Source organism: Ornithorhynchus anatinus, chromosome 12 (genome assembly GCF_004115215.2).
Source record: "Ornithorhynchus anatinus isolate Pmale09 chromosome 12, mOrnAna1.pri.v4, whole genome shotgun sequence".
NCBI lineage: Eukaryota > Metazoa > Chordata > Mammalia > Monotremata > Ornithorhynchidae > Ornithorhynchus > Ornithorhynchus anatinus.
Genome location: NC_041739.1, coordinates 11,664,821 through 11,687,317, shown reverse-complemented (window position 1 = coordinate 11,687,317; position 22,497 = coordinate 11,664,821). Strand labels below are relative to the sequence as shown.

General features: G+C 43.3%; 1 protein-coding gene across 2 annotated transcripts in view; it reads right to left on the bottom strand.

Moving 5' to 3' along the window:
• Positions 1–9,697, bottom strand: part of SPOCK3 (SPARC (osteonectin), cwcv and kazal like domains proteoglycan 3) — a 320,500-nt gene extending 310,803 nt beyond the window's left edge. For both annotated transcript variants that reach the window (XM_001507312.4, XM_001507350.4), the window contains exons 1-2: positions 9,569–9,697; positions 9,023–9,202 (exon numbers count right to left, since the gene is read on the bottom strand). In XM_001507312.4, coding sequence (XP_001507362.1) covers positions 9,023–9,202 — 180 coding nt within the window. In that variant the 5' untranslated portion in view covers positions 9,569–9,697. The remainder of the gene's footprint in view (positions 1–9,022; positions 9,203–9,568) is intronic.
• Between the last annotated feature and the right edge of the window lie 12,800 nt (positions 9,698–22,497).

The following is a 22,497-nucleotide window of genomic DNA, read 5'->3' as shown; positions in this document are numbered from 1 at the left end:
TATGCTAACTAAAGTGCTTTAGGTCCTTTAAATTGCAATAGATACAGTATATAATTAATACAATAATTTCTATTAGAAAGAGAAAGCTTAATTATGTAGGCTATCCACCTAACTGGACTGGCCTCAGTTTCATGCATTCACGATCACTGAGTTTTTATGGTAAAGTCTGTAGAATTTTAATAATACTGAAGTTTGTTTTTCAAGTTCACATTAGAATATACACTTGAAAACTAGTAACCTTTCAGTATTTAATCCTGGAAGAAGAAAGACAAAAATATGGGAGGGAAGAGTTACTAAGAGAAGAATTAATTATTAAACTGAGATCAGAAAACATAGAAGCCAACTTTATTTCCTCAAGGAGGTTCGGGGGAGGAGAGGAGAAAGAAAGATATGCATTTGCATGAGCCTGGGAGTCAGAAGCACCTGGTTTCTAATAACAGCTCCAACATTTGTCTGCTGTGTATCCTTTGGGCAAGTCACTTAACTTCTCTATGCCTTAAATTACCTCATCTGCAAAATGGGGATTAAAACCATGAGCCCATCTTGGACACAGACCACGTCCATCCTGATTAACTTGTATCTGTCCCAGAACTTAATACACTGCCTGGCCCAGAGTAAATACTTAGCAAATCCAGCGCTTAGAACAGTGCTTGCCACAAAGTAAGTGCTTAAAAAATACCATAATTACTAAATACCACTAAAAAAATGTACTCGTAAAATTCAGTAAGAAAATTTATAAACTTGGGAGAAACTCTGCCTTAAAGCAGCAGGCATAAATCCAAAAGAGACTTTAAAGACATAAATGTTAATATATTTAAACTAAATAATTATAAGATCCTTGTGGGCTGGGATCACATATACTACTTCTACTGCATTGGGAAAGATGATGCAAGTGAGAATTAGACGTGGAACCTGTCCCTTCAAGAGCTCCCAGGCTCTTATTACCACTTTTATTAAGTGTGTGTATTTGTATGTGTGTGCATGTGCATTAGACTGTGAGCCCATCGATTAGACTGTGAGCACGTCATTGGGCAGGACTGTCTCCATCTGTTGCCGAATTGTACATTCCAATCGCTTAGTACAGTGCTCTGCACATAGTAAGTGCTCAATAAATACTATTGAATGAATTGCATTCTTCCGAGCACTTTTTACATTCTTCAGCACAAAGTGTTCAATACCGTCAATTGAAATCTTAAGATAAAGCTTGGAAGAATCGATTTTGAATGGAAAGTTTGGACATTTCGAGTTACGATAAAGGGTCCTTGATTTCTAAATTTACACACTGGTTCAGTTCCAGGGTCCATATGCTAGGAGCCCAAGGGGAATGGAGAAACAGTATAAAACTATGCTTTGAGGTGGTAGGAGAAGGGCAAAAATCGGTTCTGACGGTTTTTCAACTTAAAACACAGTTTACAAAAACCAGTGTGTCATAAGCCAAGAAATGCCCTATACTAAAATCATCATACCAAAACCTCCAGCTTCTACAGGACAGAATTGGAACATGAATCATACAGCAATTATAAATTGGAAGTCCTAGTCATTTAGGCAGTAATTCCTAAATATGTAAGAAATGTGAATGAATGAATTTGTCTGAATGGTCAACAGAAACATTTTCTTGCCTAAACACTCAGAATTACTGCTGGCAAAACTCCTTCGATTTTTACTCAATGGGCAAACTTTCTAGTATATGAACAATATTATACACCAACAGCTGATTATAAAAATGACAAAGATTTATCTTCACCAGGTTTTAGAAGGCTGTTCTTGCCAAACTAAATTTTCCAACTAGAATTCTAAAATAGTTTAAAATGCACATTTTATTAAAAATCATATTTAGTAGTGTGTCCTGGTCCAAGGACACAGGATTGAGAGAGCAGGATCTGAGAACATTTAAAATATATACTGGATCAAAATATCTCATCTTAAATCATAAGAATTTGCTTTAAAGTGAAATATCAATTACATACTTTTCTGCAAAAGATTCTGAAAAAAGGATCAAATTAAATTTATGGCAATAAGATCATTTTTCTTCCTATTAATATAACTGAACTTGGTTTCTCTGACAGACTGGATCCTGCAATTTAATTCTACATTTACCCCTTATCATTGAGTTCAACAGGACATAGTAGGATTGCTTTACCCAAATTGCCCTCAATATTCTGTATCGAATATAATAATTAACAAAAATGTTGAGGGGAAATTTACTGATAGTTCAAATCACAAAGCCATCCAGCATGTATCACTCTGATGGAAAAATTGTGGGTGATAGCATTAGTCTAGTGGAAAGACCACAGGGCTACGAGTCAGTACACCTGATTTTGATCTCCAACCCCACCACTGGCCTTCTATGGGATCTTAGACAAGTCACTTCCTCTCTCTGGGCCTCTGTTTCCTCATCTGTAAAATGGGGAGGAGACAGATTGTAAACCTTGGTTGTGTCTCCCTATGGGAGAGCGACTGCGTCCAATCTGATAACCTTATAATCATTCATTCAATAGCATTTATTGAGTGCTTACTATGTGCAGAGCACTGTACTAAGTGCTTGGAATGTACAATTGGGCAACAGATAGAGACAATCCCGGCCCAATGACAGGTTCACAGTCTAATCTGGGCATCTAGCATATAGCAACCACTTGGAGAACAGCGTGTCCTAGTGGATAGAGCATCAGCCTGAGAGCCAAAGGGCCTGGGTTCTAATCCTGATCTGCCACTTGCCTGCTGTGTCACCTTGGATAAGTCATTTAACTTCTCCTGGCCTTAATGTCCTCAACTGCAAAATGTAGATTCAATACCTGTTCTCCCTGCTACTTAGGATGAGAGCCCCATGTGGGATAGGGATTATATCCGGCCTGATTAACTTGTATCTACCTCAGTGCTTAGAACACTTAGTAAGTGATTAACAAATACGATTAAAAAAAAACTTTAGTATATGCCATAATTATGGTAATAGATAAAGAAGTGGAGGCAAAGATGAGTCATGAGATAACCTAAGGAACTGCCTCTATCTCAGTATCTCTACTTCTCCCAACTCCCACTTCCTCGGGCCACAGGCCTTCCTCTGTCCTTCACGCAAGAATACGTGCTTTCATGTCTTCACAGAAGAAGGGTGGAAGTGGTGTGTGCAACCCACCCACACTCAAGAAAGGCCCTAGTAATAATTAGAGTTATAACATTTGTTTAGTTCTTACTATGGGCCAGGCACTGTACTAACACTGGGGTGGACACAAGCTAATCAGGTTTGACACAGTCCTTTTCCCACATGGGTTTCACAGTCTTAATCCCTATTTTACAGGTGAGGTAACTGAGGCCCAGAGAAGGGAAGTGACTCGCCCGAGGTCCTGTAGCAGACTCATGGCAGAGGCAGGATTAGGACGCAGGTCCTCCTGACTCCCAGGGCTGTGCTTTATCGGGTAGGCCATGCTGCTTCTCTGCTAAACCCAATCCCCTCTGCTGGAAGAATTGCATTTTTATAAAACACACAACATCATACTGTAATCAATATAAGGCCCCATATTTCCTCTTACCCACCTGGGTATGAATTTGTTTCCTGGTATTTTTTACATGCTTATAATGTGCAAGGCACTGTACTAAGGGCTGGGGTAGATTCAAATTACTAAAGGCTAGACACAGTCACATGTCCCACATGGGGCTCACAGTCTTAATCCCCATTTTATATATGAGGTAACTGAGGCCCAAAGAAGTTAAGTGACTTGCCCAATTCACTTAGTCAAGTGGCAGAGTAGGGATTAGAACCCAGGCCCTCTGGCTCAAACCCAGGCCCTCTGACTCTCAGGCCGGTGCTTTATCCACTAGGCATGTTGCTTCCCACATTCTTTTATTCATTTCAAGTCTTTTTACATTCTAATATGAAGATGGTCTATTGAGTTTACTATGACTTCAAGAACACTCAAAGCTAAAATGGGTTCAAAAAAATGCACTAGTATTTTTTCAAGTTCCATTATGTGCTCACATCTCTTAACCAGGCATCCCACTCCCATGTGGTCTCAATTCCTAAACGAGACCATAATTCTGCTAAGGTTTTCTCGTCTCTGCTGATGTACTGTACCCTTCCGAGCACTTAGTACAGTGCTCTGCACCCAGTAAGTGTCTCACTGATTGATTCTCACTTCATACACTCATAAGGACATAGTCACATCTTTACTGGGTCAGATCAGGGTCCAAGGTTGTAAGCAGGGAATGTGTCTGATGATAGTTTTATTGTACTCATCCAAACACTTAGTGCCGTGCTCTACACACAGTAAACTCTCAATAAGTACAAAAGTATTCTCCCTCAGAGCTGTTACAAATGCTTGAAGGAACCACGTGATGGCGACCCCCAAAATCCACTCTAATGTAAGGGATGCATCATCGAAACATCCTTAAGATTTCCCCTCTACATCTCCAACTTCCCCTCTAATTCCCCTCATGAACCTGCTAGTTTTGACCTACACAACTTTCCCAGTGAGACCTCCCATCTGCTTAGAATCCCTCTTCTCGCATTTTCTTCCCTTCTTGGCCATGCATATATATCTGAATAAATAATATCTGAATAAATACATATTACATATATGGATATAGATTAGCTAGAGAGGTCTACAACTCCAAGAGTCCAAACACTCTCCTCTCCTTCAAAACCCTTCTAAAGTACATCTCCTCCAAGAAGCCTTCCCAGATTAAGCCATCATATCCACCCTCCCCTCTGCATCCATTCTGCACTTGGCTGTGGCCCCTTAAACAGTTCGATACGCAACTGAGCCCTACAGAGCTTTTGTCAGTATCTTTATATTCTCTTTGTCCTCTGTGTAATTTACTTTGTTTTCCATCTCCTGCCGTAACCTCTAGGCTCCTTATGGATCGCATCTACCAACTCTATTGCTTTGCACTATCTCAAGCACAGTAAGTGCTCAATAAGGTTTGTATAAGGTTATACGAATCTATGCTTCTATTAGAGAAGCAGCGTGGCTCAGTGGAAAGAGCACGGGCTTTGGAGTCAGGGCTCATGAGTTCGAATCCCAGCTCTGCCACTTGTTGGCTGTGTGACTGTGGGCAAGTCACTTAACTTCTCTGTGCCTCAGTTCCCTCATCTGTAAAATGGGGATTAAGACTGTGAGCCCCACGTGGGACAAGCTGATTCCTCTATGTCTACCCCAGTGCTTAGAACAGTGCTTGGCAAATAGTAAGCGCTTAACAAATACCAACATTATTATTATTATGTGAATATAAATGTGAAGATGTAGACACATATCTAGGTGTGCACATATGTGTAGCAGTAGGCTTGTGTATATGAATCTGCAAACTGGAAGAGGATTATACCCAAGCTGTTTTTCTTATTGATAGACAGTGATATCCATAAAGGCAGTGAGGCAGAAAAGAACTAGAGCACCATGCCTCAGTGGGTATGTGCTTGTGCATGTTTCTGCGTATGCTAAATCCTAAACGTTCAATGCAAACCACTGATTGATCCATGCTAGCAGAACTAGCAGCTCTTTTTCAATGTGATGCATCTTGTACTCTCTCCTTTCCTTTCCCATTCTGTTCCTTGTTTGTACTGTTCTCTCTGCCCCTCTTAGACTTTCTCCCTCTCCCCCCGGCCCCACTCCGCACTGCCTTCTGCTCTCTTTCCCTTGAGCATTATGCTTTCATGGAGTTGGACTTTATTTGTTGGGTGTTTATAAAGAGGACATTCAACCTTACTGAATGACTGCAGTAAGATACAATATGTAATTTGTTTAAACAAGCATTGCTCTCCCTGCCTCCTTGCTCCCACCTTCTGAACCAAACCTCATTAAGACAATAGTGATATGGGATAAGGGGAGGAGACCCCCTCCTCCCTCACCCCAGCCCCCAACTCACCCCTCACCCTTTCTTTTTGCTGTTTGCCAGCTGCGGCTATTCCTGAAGCTCCAGGAGAGGAAACCTGACACCTTTTCTTTAAATCTGCAACTCCGGATCCCAGGTGGGGGAGAGAGGAATGTAAGTAAGCCCCAAGCACCGGAGTCTGTGTTTCTTTCTCCTCGTTAGTTGGTTTTTCTGTGACACTTAGAAATGAGTTAAGGAAACTCGCATCATGAAAAGCGGGGAAAAGCTGCATTCTACAAGTACAAACCTCCTTTAGAGAACTAAAAAGTAGACAAATATTTCCCAGGAGGCAGCAGAGGAAGGAGAAAGGAGGGGAGGGGGTCAAGCAGAGATATGAAGAGATGATAGGGGATCTCTAGAATCCAGAAGTGGGGACAAAGTCTAAAAAGTCACAGGGACAGTGAAGGAGGAAAAGGGGTCCCAAGGCCAGGGGTATGTGTGTGTGTGTTGGGATGAGGGGCTATGGTCCCTGGGGGCAAGTGGACTGTCCACTACTGCTGCTGGGGAGCCTAATATAAGGCAGGAGAAAGAAGAGTTATTACCTAGGACACTGAAAGAGAAGTAACGACTTCCCACTAGCTTGGAGGCAGCAGCAAGAAAGCAGCTTCTAAGTGGCAAAGGGCACCAAATCGCTTTCAGCTTGGTTGTGGCCTTCAGTGAAGGGGAGAGCGAAGACAGAGTGAGGAGAGCATGGCTATGGTAGCGGCCACGGGCGCTTGCTGCCGTGACTACAGTGAGCGTAAATTGGGGTTTCCCGGGAGGATAGGCTTCCAGGAATTTTAATACTCCACTAACATTAAAATCTTGCATGAGTCAAGTTCAGCCTGAAAGCTTAGAAACCGTGGGGTCAGTCCAGAGTGAAATTCCCAGGCCAGACTCGAGCGACGTTTGGACGGTCCCTCTCACCCCTACCGACTTCAGTCATCCTATTTTGGGCAGGGAGGCCGCAACATAGACTTTGGGATACCACTGACCCAGGACAAGTGCAGGCCTCATTTTCTGAGGAAGGGGGCCACGGGGGAAGAGGAGTCGGACTCTGGCAAGGGAGTTCAAGCCTACTTTTAGTTCAGGCCAGACTCACCGCCAGTCTGGCTTGGGGCTGCAGATCAAGGCTAGGCAGGCAGATCTCTTGGTGTACGCACAGCTCCGTTAGACGAATGCTTCCCATCAACTGGGGAAATCGGGACCCCAGCCTGGAATGGAGAACAGGACTTCTGTCCTGTCCTCGCCTCCCAGCAATCCTTGGACTTTGCTCCCCTCTATCAGATGGACCCAGAGAACACTAGAGGAATGGGGGGGGGGTTCCTATCGGGACCCCCACAGCAGGAGCCAGCCGCCAACTACTAGTGGCCAGCAAGCCCGGCTACTTGCTATGCCTCTCAGCCACCCACCTCCACAGGGCGGCAAGTTCCTGGCTTCCCACTTTGGAAATTCAGAAGAGCCTGCAATTCTTCAAACAGAGTAGCACCGATAAAAGCTAAACCCACTGGGGATGTGCGTGGGGAGAAGAAGCAGGTGGGTAGTGAAACTGCGTGACTCAGTGGAAAGAGATGGGTTTAGGAGTCAGAGGTCATGGGTTCTAATCCCAGCTCTGCCACCTGTCAGCTGTGTGATTTTAGGCAAGTCACTTGACTTCTCGGTGCCTCAGTTACCTCATCTGTTAAATGCGGAGTAAGACTGTGAACCTCACGTGGAGACGACCGGACTACCCCGTACCTACCCCAGCACTTAGAACAATGCTCGGCACACAGTAAGCATTTAACAAATACCAACATTATTAATATTATTTGCACATTTCCCTCCCCCCATCACAGTTGGTCAGGGTTTGGCCAAGTGGGTCACTGATCTGGTCAAGTTGAACCGGAATTGTCTTGCTGGCAGAGGGGGCAATCGTCCCCACCTGCCAAGGTTGGAAAGGGGGCGAATCCCCCCGGGGCTGCCGGTCCTTTCCAGCCCTCCCATTTCAACCAGGCCTCAAGAGGAGGAGGCAGAGATGGGCGACGGCTGGAGGGAAGGGGTATGTTATGGGGTGCATGGGGAGGGGAAAGAGGGGGGGATGTCAGGCGGTGTCCTCTCCATCCCGGGGACCGGGGCCTGAATGCCTCCGGCTCCCTGCCCACCTGACATCCTGATGCTGCGGATGGAAGGGACCTGCAATTCCTCACGTTGTCCAATCAGGTGGAAAAACAATGCCAAACGTGGCACCCCTAACGGTGCCAAGGCATCGGGTCTCTTCCCCCCGACGCCCACCACCCCAATAATCCTTGACCTTTGACCCCCTGCAGTTTGAACACTTAATACACACCCACACACACAGTCTCTCTCCTTCTCTGTCCCTCCCCCCAGACCAACGGCATTTATAAATGTTGCATCTTCCCCTCTCCTGCCTTAAAATTCTTTAATGGTCCATTAGGAGCCAGATCGATTCCGGCTACTTAGGAGCAGCACCCGGCAAATGCACCTCCGCCGCGTAGTACCCTAGCGCCAGAAAACATCGTTTCGAAAAGTTGAGCACCAAAAGGCCGCGCTCCCCGGGCTGTTTTCCATCAGCACGTTTGGGATGGTGGGGAAAGGGAGTGGGGTGTAAGGGGAGGAGACTGGGGTGCAAGGGGAGGAGAGTGGGGTACAAGGAAAGGGGAGTGGGGTGCAAGGGGAGGAAATTGGGGTGCAAGAGGAGGAGGCTGGGGTGCAAGGAGAGAAGATTGGGGGGCAAGCAGATAAGATTGGGGTGCAAGAGGAGACTGGGGTGCAAGGGGAGGGGATTGGGGGGCGAGGGGATTGGGGGGCAAGAGGAGGCTGGGGTGCAAGGGGAGGGAATTGACGGGTAAAGGGAGGGGGCCCAGCGGGGCAAAAACCTTTCCAGCGCTCAGAACAGTGCTTTGCACATAGTAAGCGCTTACCAAATGCAAATCATTATTATTTCCTCCCGAACTACATGAGCGCTGAAGTCCAGCGCTCGACACATAGTAAGCGCTCGCTCAATAGATACGACTGGCTGAATGAACGAACTAGATCCCGCAGCAGCCCGGAGGAGGAAAGCATCTGAGCAGGGAACTTCTCCTCCCCTCTCCTGCCCCCCGCCATCTCCAGCCCGAACCCCCCCTTTCTCTTCTCCAACACAGAAGGGGGGTGGGGAGAGGGAGGAGGATTCCCAGGCACTTACGTCTCGGAATTTGTTCCACTGTCCGACTTCCTTGTCATACTGGGAGATGGTGGTGAGCCACTGCTTATCATCCAGAAAATTACCGCTGTCCGACCTGGCCGCCGATGCTGCCGCCGCTGCGAGGACCTGACTGCACCAGGCCACTGCACACATGCACCATAAAGCCGGTGCCTTTAGCATCTGGGAGAGAGGAGGGAGATACAGGCGGGGAGGGGGTGGGGAGGGAGGGAGGGAAAAGGAGAGGGAGGGGGTCAGAAGCAGGCTCAAACCCGAGGGGAAGGGGTTTAGGGTCAGGGACGCCTCCATCCCCCCCTCTTACCTACATTCACACATGCACAAACAAGCATCCCTCTTGAACAAAAATAAAGAGAGCAAGAGGTGGGGAGGGTGAGAAAGAGGGTAGCCAAGGGAGCCCCAGCTTGCAAATATATATATGCATGTATATATATATATATATATATATACTGCAAATGGATTTATATATAAATATATATACTGCAAATATATTTATATATATATACATATATATACTGCCTAGCGCATCACCTTGCTGTAAAGCTCCGCACTGTATTCTCGGCTCCGGGTGGGAAATGCAGCTCGACGCTGCCAACTCTGTCCGTTTGAGGAGCTGGTGCACGCTCCGCCGGCTCCAGCCGTCCACTCAGCTCCACTCAGTCCCCCCCCCACCCAACCTCCCCATCTCCACCCCCTCCCCTCCCCTCTTCTCTCCTCCCTCCTCCTCCTCCTCCTCCTCCGACCCACCAGGGAGCCCGGCTCCGAGGAGGATTTTGCAAGACACCCACTCTCCCCCTCCCCGCCTCCCTGCGCGGCCCTCTCCACTCTGCAAAATAAGGGAGCTCCTTCCCACGCCCGGGGCATCCCCCTCCCGCATCCCACACCCCCTCCCGCAATCAGGATTGGACTGCCAAGCCGCACCCGGGGCTCCTCATCTTGTCCCCCTGGCTCTGGATGGGTAGAAAGGCCGATTCTGGGAATAAGGGCATGGGGAAAAAAACTTTTCTGCCCCAGAGGGCCTCTCTCCTCCTGCTCCCCAGACCCAGAAGGACGTCCCAACCTTGTCCTGGAGCTGGACAGTCCGGAAAAATGTCCCCCCATTTGCACACTCCTCTAAATGTTCTGCCCCCCACCCCCCTCGACAAGCAGCCTGAGAAGTGCGGCTGTCCGGGGAGGGAGCTTCCCTAGTAAAATAATAATAATAATGGTATGTGTTAAGCGCTGACTATGGGCCAAGGACGGTGCTAAGCGCTGGGGTAGTTCCAAGGTAACCGGTGGGGAATCACAGTCTTCAGCCCCATTTTACAGATGAGATCACTGAGGTCCAGAGCAGTTAAGCGCAAATCCCCACCAACTACAGTTGCAGATTCTGGAAACCCTCCACCCTATCCCCACCCGCCTCAACTCCGGAGGCCTTATCTCCCTTCCCATTAAACCAAGCTCTTTTTTTTCTATTTTTAGGCGATTCACGTGACATCTTTGCATTTTGAGCCCTTTATTTAGCCCTGGAACAAAATGTATTCTTTCAAAATTGCTATCAAAAAATAGGCTAGCAACGTAATTTTCCAGGAAAATAGGGAAGCTTTAGACGCGGGGGAGGGAGGTGGATGCTATGAATAAGGAAAAGGAGTTGCATCCCTGGAAAATAGAACCAGAGATATTCTCCGGAATCACATTTTCCAGATGGCGTGAGTGGCCCGAAGCAGAATAAAACACCTCAATCCAGGAGATGGTCTCAGAAAAGAGCCAGGGGGGAGGGAGTATAGGGGAAGTTAGAAACCCCCCACCCCCCACCCCCCGCGACCCTCCAAACTCAACTCTAGAATCAGAAAGTGAATCTGTTCCACAGCAAGGAGGGTGAAGGAGTATGAAGCCACTTCCCAGGGGAAAGGAAGGGGGAAGGAGCAGTCATCAACAGGTAATCTGCCTTAAAACAGACCCCAACACAATCACTAATCCGCTTTTCTATTCTTTTTTTTTATGGCATGTGTTAAGCATTTACTATGTGCCAAGCACTGTACGGAATACTGGAGTAGATAGAAACAAATCAGGTTGGACACAGTTCATGTCCCACTTGGGCCTCAGAGCTTCAATCTCCATTTCACAGATGAGGATGTAGTCTTCTAGACTTTAAAGTCGTCAAGGGAAGGGAAGGTGTCCACAAATTCTGTTATATTGTCGTCTCCCGAACACTTAGTACAGCACTCTGCATACAGTGAGCACTCAAATACAATTGATAGCAGAGGAGTTAAAAGGAACAGAAATGCCAAGTGATTTGCCCAATATCACACAGCAGACAAGTGGAAGAGTTTAGGATTTGAGCCCAGGTCCTTTCATTCCCCGGCCTGTGAGAGGCCACAATGGGCCACATTGCTTCTCAAATACTTAAGCAATGAACCTGCTGGGGAGGAATTCTGATCATCTTCAGCAGTAGCAAGGGCAAAGTTGCTTTTAAATTAGGCAATATTGGCAAACTTGAAAACTAGAACCAAAGACATTCTTTCAGCAAAAGAAGTCACCAAGGAATGCTTTACTTGGAAAGATCTAACTGGAATAAAGCACCCCGAATGCAGAACCTAGTCTGAAATTGTTTTTCCAACCAGCTGTAAATTTCTCCTACTTGTAAATTATTTTATGGTCTGTCTCCACAGATAGACCCTTGAGGATGGGGATCATGTCTACTAAACTCTAGTGTACCCTCCCAAGCATTTAATATAGTGCTCTGCGCACAGGAGGCCCTCACTATTATTAATTGGTTTGAAAGAAACCCACACCCATTTCGGGTTGGGTTACTGACGGTTTCTCTACACGACTTTGGGATTCTAGCCAAAATAATGATTTCTGAATATTTTATTTGTATTGTGTGGCTCAGAATTTTAAGCAGATTGAGTTCTACAATATTTTCTGAATCTCAATGAGATCTAGAACTTTATCATAGGTGGAACTTATTTATTCAAATACAAATCCTCTGTTTTCCTCAATATTATGAAGGTGTAACATTAAAGTTTACTCACTTGTTAATGATCTCAATGAGAAAGTTTAAAATATAGTGAGACATTTCCCCTGCCCTCCCAAAATCAAATTGTCAAGGATATGAAATTGTTCAGCTTGGGGTCCAAAAATTTGGCAAGACATGGAGGGTTGTACGCAACCTACAGTGATTTTTGTTTTCAGAGACCAGAAATATTCGTAATTTTTGTTTAGGATAGTCTTCCTATTTTATAGCTGGATGTGTTATTAGGAAAATATCTGATTTAGAGATACTGATTTTTTTTCCTTATCCATGGTATGTATACTTTATCTAAGGCACAAATTCTGATCTGTATAAGAGTCAGCACTCTGGGAAAATGCTGTATGCTAGATTCATCTGTTCAGTAGCATTCAGACACACACAAAAAAGTAATCCCTGGTCATTGCAAATCCAGCACACTAAAGACCTGCTGACACCATCATAAAATTGTGTCACGTAAGCAAAGTTCACATTCTTATTGTCTAAAGTTTTATTCACTGAAAATGTGAAGTCATTTTTATGTTATTCAATTTGTATTTTGCAGAACATATTCAAAACTAGTATAAAACGATCACCACAATTACCACTAAAAGAAGAAAGCCCTGAGTTTTTTAATGAGCTTTCCTGGGAAGTGGCTTCAGGGTCACTTCTGAAGCAGTCAGGTCATATGATATTAACTGTACCAATATGCACTCTTTCTGAAAGGATAGAGCACTGGCCTGGGAGTCAGAAGGACCTGGGTTCTAATCTTGTCTCTGCCACTTGTCTGCTGTGTGATCTTGGGAAAGTCACAACTTCTCTGTGCCTCTGTAAAATGGAGATTAAGACTTGTGAGCCCCATGTAGGACATGAACTGTGTCCAACCTGATTACCCTGTACCTACCCCAGTGCTTAGACCAGTGCCTAAGGAAGCTAGGCAACTTAGCAGTGCCTAGTAAGTGCTTGAACAAATACCATAAAGAACTATACTCCAGGCTGTTCACAAGGTCATACATGTGAGACCAACAAGCTGCAGAATTTAATAATAATAATTTTTACAGTAGGCTGCCTGAGCATAGAGCATTTCTCCAGGGTGTCCCTTCGGTTTTACAATTGCTTCTGAACCACTGCATTCCCTACAAGATCTTTTGGAACCTGCCAGTGCTTCCAGTCAATGGAAACTGGCACCAGAATCCAAGGGGAAGAAGACTGGATGCTGAAGAAACAAATATCAGGGATCAAGTGACTGGGCTGAATCCAAAACCAGACAGCTGAGAAACATACTGTCTGGTTTACAACTGGATGGATGATCACCTAATATGATGCTGAGTGGATATCATGGACGGTTGACCAATCTCAGTAGAGCCCACTGGTGGTATAGATAATTTCCTATTTTGATCCTGATGATATTCCATCATTGTGTGGGAGCTTAGCAACTCGTAAAGGAGCTACTCCTGCCACCCACCTTCTTCTGCTAACCCAGGATTTCCCTCAGCAATCATTTGATTAGTGCAATCCAGAAGAAGAAGGGAAAAAAAAATCCTCAATTTGGGTCAGATCCCATTTTACTTAGGCATAATTTACATTCAGGCACTTGAGAAGGGACATACTCAAAATTATTAAACTGACTCATTAATGGATCTAAGTGATTATCAATTACTAAATGAATAAAAATGTATTTTTAATTAGAAGTAGTTAGTCCCAAAGGCCTTGGAGCTCCTAACAATTTTTTCTGAAATATAGCTGCTTAAAAAAAAAAGTAATGCAGTCAATGAATTCCTCAAAGTGGAAAAACTTGATCAGCATCCACCCAATATATCATAAATAATGTCAGTTCAGTAAACTACATCAGGTGAACACAGAGAAATTGGGCTTTGACTAAAAATGCCTCAGGTGTATACTTCTGTATGTTGAGTTTTAACATTTATAGAGCACTGCAAAGAATTCGTTAGTTTATGGGCAGAGAATGACTCACAGTTCCCCAGAGAACATTTCATAACTACCTAAAATCTCTAGGTACTAGTTTTGGCATTCACATTTCAGTTTGAGCTTTAAGATGGGGGAAAATGTACCCAAACAACTCTTCAGGATGTTTGTCTAAATAGAGGTTCAGAAGTTTATATTTCATTTCAAGGACTTTATTAAAAGCCCAACCTCTGATTTACCTGTAGACCTAATCACTCTTAATTTAAGGAATAGAAAAAAAAATACCAGAAACAATGCAATCAACTTGGAAAAGCATCAGTAAGTACAGCAATTCTTTTAACCACCCATACATTCCTTTGGGAGAAGAAACAGTCCCATGGGAATTGATTTATTCCCCAGTTAAAATTTACCTAGTACCATGTAGTGTATTGCTGAGCTCTTGCATGAACATAGGTGAGGAAGGCTAGATTTGCTCCTTCAGATTCTTCAGCAGCTCTGTGAGAACTAAGTGCTTGGGAGATTACAATAAAACAGAGATAGTAGACAGGTAAGCTGCCCACTTGGAGCTTACAGTCTAGAGGTACTTAAATACCAGAGAAGGATGGCCTAGTGGATAGAGCACAGGCCTATGAGTCATAAAGACCTAGGTTCTAATCCCAGCCCTGCTACTTGTCTGCTCTTTTACCTAGGATAATTCACTTCACTTCTCTGTACCTCAGTTTACCTCATCTGGAAAATGATTAAGACTGCGAACCCCACACGGGTCAGGCACGCTGTCCTAAACCTAATTTGCTTACATCTACCCCTTAGTACATTTTCTGACATATAGAAAGTGCTTAAATACTATAAAAAACAAACAAACAAAAGCTGAGTACTTGAGAAAATAGTCTAGTGCTTGCCAAATAATGAGAGCTTAACAAATACTATTATCATACTTTCCCAAGCACTTTATTTAAGAGCTTCTTATGTGCCAAGCACTGTATTAAGTAGTGGGATAGATATGAGATAATCAGGTTGGACAAAGTTTCTGAACATGGGTCACACAGACTAATAGGACGGAGAACAGGTATTTAATCTCTATTTTATAGGTGAGGAAAAAAGCCCCTGAAAATTTAAGGGACTTGCCCCACTTCACACCTCAGGCAAGCAGCAGAACTGGGATTAGAACCTCTTTCCATTACACCATGCTGCTTATTAGTCAGGATCCCCCTCTTCAAGGAGCTTACTATCCAGAAGCAGAGATAGACACATAAGTTACAGATATGATAAAAAATGGAAAGGAGATATGCATGAATTTGCCCTTAAGTGAAAGGGTATGTAAAATATGTATATCAGTGTTATGAGGGATTGAGAGAACTCATGCTAAAATCTAACCGATTTCTATCTGGGTTCCTTGGAGGGTGGCTCAAAGGAGAAATTGTGTTATTTTGTAAATAACTAGGTAGGGTTCCTAGCTATTTTGTTGATCTAGCTAGGGTGCTTCAAAACAAATAAGTGATGAATTTAAAACAACACAAAGTAGAGAGCAGTGGTTATTATACACAGGAGTACTTAGTAAATGGGCAATTGTGGGCAATCAGAAGCACCACAAGCAGACCACACAAAACGTGCAATTGTGACCTTTTTTGGGCTCCCAAAGAATTGCATATGAGCTTAATGCAAAGTGAAGCACTACAACATCAATGGTGGACACAGAAACTTCGTTTACAGTACTTGAAATCAACCACAGTATGATCCAACTTTTGGAAAGTTATTAAATGGATGCAGAGGATGGCAGTCAGAATTGATACCCATGACTATGGTTCAGATCCACCGGACTCTGCAGCTCTTAGCTGCTTCCCCCCACCTCCTCCTTTGAGCTATTCTTAGTGACTACCGAGTTTCCGAACTGATAGGCAGCTACTCTTTACTCTGAAGACCTTTCATCTTAGGTGGGGCCGTGTCTCTCCTGTAATGCTCAGGAGCTAGAGAATCAAAGTCAACATCTCCAAGCTGACTCACAGCACTAGTCGGTGCCTTCTTTTCAAGGATATACCCCAGTTTCTATTCTGTGCAACAACTTAAAAGATTCCAGAAGCAGTTTCCAATGAATTCCTAAAGCAGAAGCAAGCTGAAAAATCTTCATAGAATCGCCTTGTGTTTAATGGCTTTTACAGTACCTGACTAGCTACCCAGCTAATAACAGGGGGATTCATTTAGTACTCTGGGTTGTTATCCAGCATGGCAAGGAATGTCTACCAACTCTGCTATACTTTACTCTCCCAGTGACTTAGTACAGTGCTCTGCACACAGTGAGTGCTCATAAATTTACACTCATTCTCCGCCCCTGTCCTCTCCCCCTCCCTTCAGGCTCGCATCTCCTCCTGCCTCCAGGACGTCTCCACCTGGATGTTGGCCCGCCACCTGAAACTCAACATGAGCAAGACTGAGCTCCTCATCTTCCCTCCCAAACCCGGTCCTCTCCCAGACTTCTCTATCACCGTGGATGGCACGACCATCCTTCCCGTCTCTCGGGCCCGCAATCTCGGTGTCATCCTTGACTCGTCTCTCTCGTTCACCCCACACATCCTATCCGTTACCAAGACCTGCCGGTTTCACCTTTACAATATCGCCAAGATCCGCCCTTTCCTCTCCAGCCAAACGGCTACCTTACTGCTACGGGCTCTCGTTATATCCCAGCTAGACTACTGTGTCGGCCTTCTCTCTGACCTCCCTTCCTCCTCTCTCGCCCCACTCCAGTCTATTCTTCACTCCGCTGCCCGGCTCATCTTCCTGCAGAAACGATCTGGGCATGTCACTCCCCTTCTTAAACAACTCCAGTGGTTGCCTATCAACCTCCGCTCCAAACAAAAACTCCTCACTCTAGGCTTCAAGGCTCTACATCACCTTGCCCCTTCCTACCTCTCCTCCCTTCTCTCTTTTTACCGCCCACCCCGCACGCTCCGCTCCTCTGCCACCCACCTCCTCACCGTCCCTCGGTCTCGCCTATCCCGCCGTCGACCCCTGGGCCATGTCTCCCGCGGTCCTGGAACGCCCTCCCTCCTCACCTCCGCCAAACTGATTCTCTTCCCCTCTTCAAAACCCTACTTAAAACTCACCTCCTCCCAGAGGCCTTCCCAGACTGAGCTCCTCTTCTCCCTCTACTCCCTCTACCACCCCCCCTTCACCTCTCTGCAGCTAAACCCTCTTTTCCCTCTTTCCCTCTGCTCCTCCCCCTATCCCTTCCCATCCCCTCAGCACTGTACTCGTCCGCTCAACTGTATATATTTCCATTACCCTATTTATTTTGTTAATGAAATGTACATCGCCTTGATTCTACTTAGTTGCCATTGTTTTTACGAGATGTTCTTCCCCTTGACTCTATTTATTGCCATTGTTCTTGTCTGTCCGTCTCCCCCGATTAGACCGTAAGCCTGTCAAACGGCAGGGACTGTCTCTATCTGTTGCCGACTTGTTCATTCCAAGTGCTTAGTACAGTGCTCTGCACATAGTAAGCGCTCAATAAATACTATTGAATAATAAATGTGATTGATTGGTAGTTCAGTTGAAAAATGGCATGTTTTTGCCCAAAATGCTAGTGGGGATGTGTTCGTGTGTGCGTGCCTGATTGATAGTTACTGATGTGGAGTGATAGTGGCTTCATCATCAATGGAATTTCAAAGAAGAATGATTCCTCCAGTTACCCTTGGGCAGTGACTACATGCTTCCTTAGAAGATAACAGTTTCTTTAAATATCCTAAAGCCCTGATAGTGGTTGGAGATAATGTTAATTCAACCCCCCAGGTGGTAAAGTTTTAAAAAGTATGGAAATTATGTATATTGGGGGCAAATTGAATCCTGTAATGTAATACCCAATAAAATATGAAAAAATACAATTAAAAATCTGTATTATTACCCAATAAAGCAAATCCCAGGTGATCAATGGCTGGACCTGGCCTTTCATCCAAATAATTTCAACATTCTGATCTCTACTGTGACGAGAAGAACAACTTTCTCTAAGCCTTGAAGTAACTGATGCCATGATTTGTTTTTCCTATTAAAAATGTGAGCTCAGACCTTGAACATGTCTACACAGAACCATGAAACATGAGATCGGGGAAGGGATTTACCTAACACTTTTTTCTCTAATGTTATTTGGATGAATCAAGGTTATTGATCCAACTAATCTTCACAACACCCTTATGAGGTTGAGGGGCAAGCATGAACTTCCCTATTTTATGGACAGAGAAATTTAGAGATTGTGTGTTGGTATGGCAAGTGACAGTGTCATAATGACAAAATGAAACCTAGTCATCAGGGCAGAACAGAGAAAATTTCTAAGAGATTCCACTGTGTCCCATCTGCCTAACTGGAAAATTCTCTTACTTCTAAGGATTTGATATTGAGGTTGGGACCAGAAGAACAAATTCATTCTGCAGGGCATGGGGTGGGGACATTGAAGTGTGGGGTGGGGTGGGGGGGTTTGGCCCCATCCCCTATGCTTTACTTAGACATATGCTAAAATGTCTCAGTGAGTTCTTTCAATGGACTGTAATTTAGATATCACTCTGAAGAGTCATATTTGGCATTAGGCTGACCGTATACCCTGGTTTAACGAGAATAGCCTGGAATTTTAATATTGTCCTGAACAACTTTAGGGAAAAAAAATGAATTGAGATTATTCTGATTAACTCACTGTTTTTTGTACAAGTTCACTGCAATTTTTTTAAATTCTGATGATTTGGATTTTTACATCCAGGATGGAACATGCTCAGTTTAAGTTCCACAGCACTCGGGTACATAGAAAGTAAATGTCCCAGAATGTTCAGGTACCTATACTACCTCATCATCACTCAACCCTAAACACCTACTCTCAGTGGAATCAAAAGAAATAGAAGGTACACAAACTTGAGATATTGTCATAAAAATGATTATCTTTTGTAATATGTGCATAATATCTGTAACATAAAATAATCAAGCAAGTAGAAATTTAAATGTCCCCAGTAGCTAAATTTGGGCTTCAGAATAATAGGTTCAAAATATTATGTGGCTGGTAAAACCAATGCTATTTATTGCACTGTAGCAAAAATGCTACTAACACTATTAAGAATAAAGATAATAAAAAAATACTTATGCACTGACTGCACCAAGTACTGGACTGGGATGGATATTCATTCATTCAATCATATTTATTGAGCACTTACTGTGTGTAAAGCACTGTACTAAGTGCTTGGAGAGCACAATATAACAATGAACAGTTACATTCCCTACCCACAATGAGTTTACAGTCTAGAGGGGGAGATACAGACCTTGTCCTACATGGAAATCACAGTAAGGAGAAGGGATAACAGGAATTTAATCTCCATTTTACAGATGAAGAAATGAGGCACAGAGAAGACAAGTGACTTGCCCAATGTCATATGGCAGGCAAGTGACAGAGTTGGGATTAGAACCTTTGGACTTCTGACTCCCAGGCCTGTGTTTTTTCCATGAAGCCATTGCTGTTTCCCTTTAAATGTTTTAATTGGGCCACACAGTAAAATAAGGATTTAGTTTGTATCTTCATCATTATTCTATTAGATTAGCTTCTTATATTTTTTATATATTACATACATTCAGTAAATTATTTAGATAACTTCCTGACTGTGGGGGATTTATAAAATTCAAAAGACTTTAACTTTCTGGTGCTTCTTAGACATTTTAACTAACCTTGTTTCTTAGTGAATGTTTTATAGGCATTGCATTCATTTTAGCATCAAGAGATAGTCGATGAATAATGAACAAAAAAAATGCATTTAAGACAGCTATGTGTAACTTTCTGAAACTGGGAAACACTTAATGGGTCTGAGTTCTCCCCCAGATGCTCAGAGCATATGATTTTTTGATAAAATGCAGATATTAGAAGGATCACAATGGTCAAAAAGAATAATTTGGGAAAATCAGGAGAAAAAAAAAATTAACTACCAAGTCTATTTTCTTTTCAGTTCACTCAGTTTGAAAACCAGTGCTCAGTTTCCGAAAAGGAAGTATTCCTAGCTCTGAATCAACTAACCTACTCCTTCCATCTTCTCAAATCATTAAACTATGAGGGCAATTCAGTAATACACAGAGCAATAGTAGGTATATCCCACAAACCTTGACTTTGATAAGAGAAAGTTGTGGAAGTTTGTTTCCATGACTTCTACTTTCCCTCAAACATTTGACTACTTTCCAAAGGTAGGGAAGTTTTAATTATCACTATTAATATTAGGCTATTTATTAAGTGCTAACTATGCATCAAGCACTGTTCTTAGTGCTGAAGTACATGTGAGTTCACTGACAGACCCTGTCTCCTGGCCCACATAGGGCGCACAGTCAAACTTGGGGGGATAACAGGCAATGAGAACCCCATTTTATAAATGAGGGTACTGAGGCACAGAGTTAAGTCGCTTACCTAAGATCACATGGCAGGCAACTGGCAAAACGGAGATTATTATCCAGGTTCTCTGACTCCCAGGGCAAGATGCTTTTCCCCCAGGGCAAGATGCTTTTCCAATTGTGTTTTTTCCCTTATAAGCTATTGAACTGACCTAATGTTCCTAATGTCTATAATTAGACATTCTGGGATTCTAGACAGGACATCAATTTGCCTACCACACTCACTTTCACATTAATTATGATTCACTTATTAGTTACAAGTTTTATAAAATCTAATTTAGGATGATCTATGATTCTTTATAAATAATTGAATCTTCTGACGTCTCTCTCAAAACATCCATTTTCATCCTTCAATAGGATATAAGAAATGGCATTAACTGGCCAAGGCAACTGATACATTTACATTGGGTCTCCAAAGGTGGTGAGAAAAACTGTTTAAAAAGTAGTGTGAGGTTGTCATCCTGGACATCCATCCTCACGGCGATAGTAACATCCCTAAATCGTCCCCCTAATAACCTATCATTTAAACTCTTTCCCTGTCTTCACAGAAGCAGCACAGCCTTTTGGAAAGAGCATGGGCCTGGGAATCAGAGGACCTGGGTTCTAATTCTGCCTCTGCAACTCATCTGCTGTGTGACTTGGGCAAATCACTTTACTTCTCTGTGCCTCTGTTCCCTCATCAGGAAAATGGGAATTCAATACCCATTCTCCCTCCTACTTGGACTATGAGCTCCCTGTGGGACCAAATTACCTTGTATCTATTCCAGCTCTTAGTACAGTGTTTTCAAATAGTAAGCATTTAGATGGTATTATTATCATTCTAACATCTCTAATTTTTCCTCTATCGAGTGTGTATAAATAATTCTGTCTAATATCTCATTTTGGACCGGTCCATAAATTTATCCAAATCCTTGTTTAAACCTGTAAATGTCTCTGGCCAGTACACATTCCTGCAATATGTGATCACAGAATCTTTAAAATATCTACCAAATTCAAACTTCACTGGATTGCCCACCCCCCCTTTTCTTTGCTGAAGTTTTCTTCCCCCTGCAGCAACCTTGAAGGACAAGAGTTGACTAAGCAGCTCCATTAGAGACCATCCTGATTAAAATAGGACATCCTGTTGCATTTAGAACTGGGAACATAGGACTGTTGAATATTACCAGACAAGTTCTAGAGGTGGAAGATTTCAATGTACATGTGACTGGCTTGACAATAATTATAATTCTAAAAAAAATTTTATAAAACAATGTCAAACTCCTACTATGTAAATGAATTGAGGACACCTAAATCAATTTATGGTACTTACTGAGAGCTCATTGTCTGCAGAGCATTGGTCTAAGTACTTGGGAGAGTGCATTACATCAGAACTGGTAGATACGCTCTCTGCCCACAGTGAGCATTCGGTCTAGAGGTGGAGACAGACATGAATACAAACAAATAATTTACAGATATTTGTATAAGTGCTGTGGGACTGAGGGTGGGACTGACAAATGCCCAAAGAGCATCTAGTGCACAGATGACGTGGAAGGGAGTTGGAGTCAGGGAAAAAAGAGCTTAGAGGAAGAATATGATTAGAAAATATGAAAATATCTATCATTAATAGCTACTGACCACTTAGGAATATTAAAGTTTAAAAAGTAGGTTGGAATAGATCCAGTAAAGACCAGAGAGAGTCAGAAGATAGGATTGTTTTCCTAGATATGCCACTGACTTGCTAATGACTTTCAGACTTTCAGACTTCTCTACTTGCTTCCTCAATGTTTTCATGTATTAAAAATGTCAATATGTGCCACAAGAAGATTTTACTGATCAAAGACCAAGAAGATAATGATGCAGATTTTAGCCAGTCCAAGTGTGTAATAAATTATACCTCAGGGAATAAAAAAGTATACTGCTAATTTCAAACATTGGCATTTTGTGGATGGGAAAAAAGGGTCAAAAAAGTTAAATAATTTTAAAACACTCCAACTCAGTTGTTTCATTTTTAAAATGGGAATTTTAAAAATACCTGTTCTTCCTCCTACTTACTGTGAGCCCCATATGGGACAGAGACTGTGTCAACTGATTGTCTTGTATCTAGTCCACATTTTAAAAAGTGTTTGGTACATAGTAGGTGCTTGATAATAATAGTAATGGCATTTATTAA